The sequence below is a fragment of the Gadus morhua genome, chromosome 18 (genome assembly GCF_902167405.1).
Source record: "Gadus morhua chromosome 18, gadMor3.0, whole genome shotgun sequence".
NCBI lineage: Eukaryota > Metazoa > Chordata > Actinopteri > Gadiformes > Gadidae > Gadus > Gadus morhua.
The window spans coordinates 16550584-16557403 of NC_044065.1; the positions used below are offsets into that span (position 1 = coordinate 16550584).

General features: G+C 49.6%; 1 protein-coding gene across 1 annotated transcript in view; it reads left to right on the forward strand.

Moving 5' to 3' along the window:
* The first annotated feature begins 589 nt into the window (after positions 1 to 589).
* Positions 590 to 6820, forward strand: part of aldh18a1 (aldehyde dehydrogenase 18 family, member A1) — a 39741-nt gene continuing 33510 nt past the window's right edge. Inside the window, exons 1-9 of the mRNA XM_030340968.1 lie at positions 590 to 737; positions 1194 to 1343; positions 1982 to 2086; positions 2572 to 2724; positions 3247 to 3337; positions 4498 to 4622; positions 5917 to 6061; positions 6216 to 6289; positions 6675 to 6774. Coding sequence (XP_030196828.1) covers positions 1200 to 1343; positions 1982 to 2086; positions 2572 to 2724; positions 3247 to 3337; positions 4498 to 4622; positions 5917 to 6061; positions 6216 to 6289; positions 6675 to 6774 — 937 coding nt within the window. The 5' untranslated portion in view covers positions 590 to 737; positions 1194 to 1199. The remainder of the gene's footprint in view (positions 738 to 1193; positions 1344 to 1981; positions 2087 to 2571; positions 2725 to 3246; positions 3338 to 4497; positions 4623 to 5916; positions 6062 to 6215; positions 6290 to 6674; positions 6775 to 6820) is intronic.

The following is a 6820-nucleotide window of genomic DNA, read 5'->3' on the forward strand; positions in this document are numbered from 1 at the left end:
GCACACGGTTACCCCGGGTAACGCTGGGTCGGGGGGGGGGGGGGTATTATCGTCATCAGATGCGTTGAGTGCAGACAGCCAGTATCTGTGTGCATTAGGACACTTCTTCAATAAAGGGCTGGAGATAGTGTGTGACTTGACGGTCATATAACTTTTTTTTGCAAAAAAAAACCCTATTATTGCATAACAGGTTGAAATATTCAAGATTTCGTACAAAATCAACATTTGATTCAATGGTACAAAAAGTGATCCATAACCTATAACTGAGTCCAACAACGTTCTTGAATTACAATTCGGTGGTGATTTTACTGTGACTTGGTCCCCCAGAATATTGTTGTCTATGAGTGAATACTTTTCTTTATTTCAAATGAATATACCTGACAGTACTCTTGTGTTTATATTTATAAAAATATATATATCTTTTCATGGTTATTCTTCTTTTATCTAGGCTGGAGAAATTGAGAAAAATCAAGCAATTCCTGATTTCTACTATTAGTTTCTTTAACAACAAATAAACTGAAACCTGAGCCTAAACAATGAACAGGCTACGTCTGGGTCTGACCCGGTGAGCTTCTGTCTGCGCAGGGCCGCTCCGGGCCGTCCACGGCGGGCCCTTCGCCCACCGCGGGGAGCTGCGGCAGGCCAAGAGGATCGTGGTGAAGCTGGGCAGCGCGGTGGTAACCCGGGGCGACGAGTGCGGCCTGGCCCTGGGCAGACTGGCCTCCATCGTGGAGCAGGTGAGGCCCCTCGACCTCTGCCTGACCTTTTACATCGCCTAAGTTATCTTAAGTTGTTGGGTAAAAAATAGTGACTACTATGTGGATTAAATGGTAAATATTTTGGTGTTGTCATCAAGCAATGCCCAGAATACTTCCGCTTAAAGTTTTTTCAAATGTCACTACACAAAATTCGAAAGTCCAATCATTTACTTGAATGTTTATGAAAAATGTATAGTGAAGTACCTCATGCACTCCTGGCCCATAGTAGCGTTAGAGCGCGGCTAACAAAGTGTTGCGTTTGCATCGTGATCCATTTATAAACATGGCTCGCTCGGCAAGAACCAAACAGATACCGAAGTCTAGTCGTTCTGTCCTCCCTCCCCCCAAAACCGGTGATTTTCGTTCAGTATGAAACGAAACGGAGGTTCTGTGCATCGGCAAGAGTTGCGACCCGACGGGCCTTCTGTCCCCCAGGTGGCCATGCTGCAGAACCAGGGCCGGGAGATGATGATCGTGACCAGCGGGGCGGTGGCCTTCGGCAAGCAGCGACTCCGCCACGAGATCCTGCTCTCCCAGAGCGTCCGGCAGGCGCTGCACTCCGGACAGAACCAGCTCAAGGACATGGTAGGGCCGGTCTGGTCTGGCGGGCATCAGGGCTCAACTGAAGAGGACTCACCTTGCTGTTATATGGGCCTTCAGGTCACGTTTATGTGATTCATGCGAAGTGTAGCACGCCCCATTGATTGACTAGGAAGCAATTCCCAACCGAATGTAGAGTAATAGTTCGTTAGTAACTATTTGTATTACTTAAAAAAAAAAAAAAAAATTGCCCCATGCCATGCTGCTGGGTGTACAGGCCAAAACAGCCACATTTTTGATGAAGCAATTTTTATCGAAATCAACCAGAAATGTTAGATAATGTTGCATGTCATGTTTCCTTTTACTGACATTTACATTCAGAGCTTTTAGCAGCCGCTTTTATCCAAAGCGACAGCGGAATCAACCATGCAAGGCAACAGCCAACTCATTGGGATCATTTAGGTTTAAGCGTCTTGCTCAGGGATACCTCAACACTCGCTAGGAGGATAGCCGCTAGCCGGAGATCAAACTAGCAGCCTGCTGTACCTCCTAGCTCAGCCGGCTAAGCGTAATAGCTACGTCCACAATAGAGACAGACAGGACCGGCTTTCCGATCGAGTCTCTGAGCCGGGGGGCTGGCCTAATAACTCTGACGTGGTCTCTGATTGGTCGATGTGTTGCAGTCGATGCCGCTGTTGGAGGCGCGTGCGTGCGCGGCGGCGGGCCAGAGTGGACTGATGGCGCTCTATGAGGCCATGTTCACACAGTACAGCACCTGCACAGCACAGGTAACCCCCGCTCACAGCCTCAGTGTGTACAGCAGGGGTCCTAAGAGTCTCGTTCATGCATATAGAGCCAGCTGCTACACTACATATGTGTTATTATATGATGGTCTGCGAGTAACAACATTTCGTTCAGTTGTACCAAACTAAAAAAATAAATAGTGAATCTATCTGATATAAATCTAAAGTTAAAGTCCTTGTTATTTTGGTAAAGATTGTGGATTGGATTAAAAACCATAAATTTGCAAATACAACTACCTACAGCCAACGATAAGCGCCAACAAAATATGAAGAGGTAATTGTATTTATAAAAAACAGACATGTCTGTAGAAGTAAAACAGATTTAAGTGTACGTGTTAAAGGCTGTTGTGCTTTTATGATGTGTAAACTCTATATTGAGGATGTTTTTATTGTGCTTTGCTACATTCACAAACAAATGAGTATTTCCTCTTCCTAACCGTTCCTCTGGCCCCCCCCCCGCCCCCGCCCAGATCCTGGTGACCAACCTGGATTTCCACGACGACCAGAAACGACGGAACCTGAACAGCACGCTGCAGGAGCTGCTGCGGATGAACATCGTGCCCATCATCAACACCAACGACGCGGTGGTGCCCCCGCCCGAGCCCAACAGCGACCTCCAGGGGGTAAATGTGGGTACTGTCGCCATGGGGTGGAGGGACCTGCCGGGAGGAGGAGGAGGAGGAGGAGGAGGAGGAGGAGGAGGAGGAGGTAGAGGAGGAGGAGGAGGAGGAGGAGGAGGAGGTGGTGGCGGTGGTGGTGGCCGGGGGAGGAGGTTGTGGTGGCGGTGTTGGTGGTGGTGGTGTAGGAGGGGTGGAGGAGGAGGTACTGGTGTTGGTGGAGGAGGTGATGGAGGTGTTTTCAAGGAGAAGGGGAAGGACGTGGAGAAGGAGGTGGTGGTGGGGGTGGGGTGGTACGTTTTGACGTCGGGATGGTGTAGTCATAGTTTCCGTTTGTCATGCGTGATTAAAGATGATAGAGAGGACATCCGAGTGTTGACCGTGCGGAACGGCAGGGTGCAGAATAACATTAGAGTCGGAGAGTGAGCTTAATCTCCAAGACGCTAACGCCCCCCCCCCCCCGTCCCGCTGTGTCCCTCACTCCTCCCTCCTCCCTCCCCTCCCCTCACCCCTCACCCTGTCTGCCAGGTGATCAGCATCAAGGATAATGACAGCCTGGCCGCACGACTCGCGGTGGAGATGAGGGCAGACCTGCTCATCGCTCTGTCCGACGTGGAGGGTACGTAGGTCAGACCCCCTCAGACCCATCCCCTCTCCTCTCCTCTCCTCCTCTCCTCCCCTTCTCTCTTCCCCTCCTCTCCTCTCCCCTCCTCTCCTCTCCCCTCCCCTCCTCTCCGCTCCTTCTGTCCCCTCCTGTCCCCTCCTGTCCCCTCCTGTCCCCTCCTCTCACCTCATCTCATCTCATCTCTCTCCTCTCCCCTAAACTCTTCTCCTTTCCCCTCCCCTCCTCTCCTTATCTCACCTCTCCTCTTCTCTCCTCCCCTCTTCTCCTCTCCTCCCCCTCTCTCCTTTCACCCCCTCTCCTCTCCTCTCCTCCCTCCTCTCCCCTCCCCTCCTCTCCTCTCCTTTCCTTCTGTCCCCTCCTGTCCCCTCATCTCATCTCATCTATCTCCTCTCCCCTAAACTCCTCTCCTTTCCCTCCTCTCCTCTCCTGATCTCACCTCTCCTCCCCTCTCCTCTCCTTTCCTCCCCTCTCCTCTCCCCCTCTCTCCTTTCGCCCCCTCTCCTCTCCTCTCTCCTCTCCTCTCTCCTCCCCTCTCCTCCCCTCCCTCCCCTCCCTCCCCCCTCCTCTGTTTCGGTTGGGTAACAACACCATCTGTCCATTGGGGGAAAACACTCAGGGGTGGTGTGGACTAGATAAACAGATACCGGCTGTCTTCATCTGCTGAGTTGGCTGCCGATGGGTCAATATAAGGAAGGGTGGGGGGTATGCTGCCGCACGGATGGTGATATAAGAACACTTACTGGGCTGACTTTAAACAAACAAGGAGAGAGCTATGTGTGGTGGTCAGCCAATCAATGAAGGTATACTTTCCATAGAGCATTTCATGTCGACAGGAGTAGCATTTGTGTACAATACAACCATCCATTTACAAATACATTAACAATATACTTGTTACGAGGTTAAACTTCCAGAGGTCAGGTTCTTGGTTCCATCACCCCAGGCATCCTTGAGCAAGAAGCCCTAACACCTACCTGATCCTTAATGACTATAATGACTTAATGACTGTATCTGGATTCCCCCGAAGTCGATGTGGAACTTTGACCAACAGTCAAACCTCAGAAACAGACAGGGATATGTCTCAACAGTGCCCATCACTAGGGGGTTCACACAATGGAGTCCCTCAAGAGTTCTTAAGCCCTGTGTTGATGGCCCAGGTTTGTACGACAGCCCCCCCGGGACCGACGACGCAAAGCTGATCGATATCTTCTACCCCGGTGATCAGCAGTCCATCACCTACGGAACCAAGTCCAGGGTGGGGATCGGAGGCATGGAGGCCAAGGTACAGCCACTAAACCCACAGGTTACCCACACTATCCAGGGTTAATGTAATCTACCTCGACTCTTAACCAAACTCAGCTAAACTCTCCTTAACTTGACTATAAATGTTGCATAAGAACAAATTATTTTCTACAATATGGTACTTTATGATATTCACCTACTGGTAGCCAGAAGACATTGCTTTGACCTTTACCGATCCCATTTCCCTAGACTTTAGTATAAATTGCTTGACGTTCATGTCTGTGTAGTTGAAATCTTAAGATTGGCCGTTTTCTTAAGATTTCAACTACACAGACATCATGAACGTCAAGCAATTTATACTAAAGTTAGTATGATGCAAATTGCTTGCACATTGCCTGGCTTTTTACCTAAACATAACCCTCTCTGACCTGATACCTAAACATAACCCTCTCTAGCCTGATACCTAAACATAACCCTCTCTGACCTGATACCTAAACATAACCCTCTCTGACCTGATACCTAAACACAACCCTCTCCAACCTCATAACTAAACCTAACCTTATGACCTGATACCTAAACATAACCCTCTCTAGCCTGATACCTAAACACAGCCCTCTCTGACCTGATACCTAAACATAAACTTATGACCTGATACCTAAACATAACCCTCTCTAACCTGATACCTAAACATAACCCTCTCTGACCTGATACCTAAACATAACCCTCTCTGACCTGATACCTAAACATAACCCTCTCTGACCTGATACCTAAACATAACCTTATGACCTGATACCTAAACATAACCTTATGACCTGATACCTAAACATAACCTTATGACCTGATACCTAAACATAACCCTCTCTAGCCTGATACCTAAACATAACCCTCTCTGACCTGATACCTAAACATAACCCTCTCTGACCTGATACCTAAACATAACCCTCTCTGACCTGATACCTAAACATAACCCTCTCCAACCTGATACCTAAACATAACCCTCTCTGACCTGATACCTAAACATAACCCTCTCTAACATGATACCTAAACATAACCCTCTCTGACCTGATACCTAAACATAACCCTCTCTGACCTGATACCTAAACATAACCCTCTCTGACCTGATACCTAAACATAACCCTCTCTGACCTGATACCTAAACATAACCCTCTCCAACCTCATAACTAAACCTAACCTTATGACCTGATACCTTAACCTATCCTTATGACCTGATACCTTAACCTATCCTTATGACCTGATACCTTAACCTATCCTTCCGACCTGATACCTTCACATCTTATCTCCAACATGCTCCACCCTGACCTGGTGTGTGGCAGGTGAAGGCGGCCCTCTGGGCGCTGCAGGGCGGCACCTCGGTGGTCATCGCCAACGGGACGCTCCCCAAGGTGACGGGGCACGTCATCACCGACATCGTTGAGGGGAAGAAGGTGGGCACCTTCTTCTCCGAGGTCAAACCCGCCGGTGAGCTCCCCTTCTCAGCCAGTATCGACCGGTCTGTATCTACCTGTGACTATCTTAACACAATCCGCGTGTGTGTGCGTGTGCGTGTGTGTGTGTGTGTGCGTGCGTGCGTGCGTGCGTGCGTGTGTGTGTGTGTGTATCCTCCCGCCCTCAGGCCCCACGGTGGAGCAGCAGACAGAGGGGGCTCGCAACGCTGGACGCACCCTGGCCTCCCTCCAACCGCACCAGGTAACCACGACGACGCTATGCTCACACCACGTGACGCGTGACGAAGCTATGCTAACTACGACTTAACTCAGGCCAGCTAATCGTAAATTCTACTCTATGCTAACCGATAGCAGCGCGATGTTAATCGGTCCAACTGGTCCACATTACTAGTACAATGGTTTGCTAACTACTGTAGACCAGAGGAATGCTAAACACCGGTAACACTGTATTTGACTACAAATGTACCGTATGTATAGAAATATATTATTTGGATGTATATAAAGGTGAACTGGAAGCATGGAAATGTCGTAGTGTGTGTCGTCAGATTTTCTCCACCATGAGCTCTGCTGTGTGGGGAAACGCTGACCTCTGCTGGTGAGACCCACTAACTGCGTGTTGTTTCCAGAGGAGTGAGATCATCTGCAAACTGGCTGATCTGCTCATGGAGAGGAGAGAGGAGATCATGGCAGCCAACAAGATGGACATGGACCTGGCCGTCAGCATAGGTAACGGGGCGGGGGGGGGGGGGGGGGGGGGGGGGGGGGGGGGGGG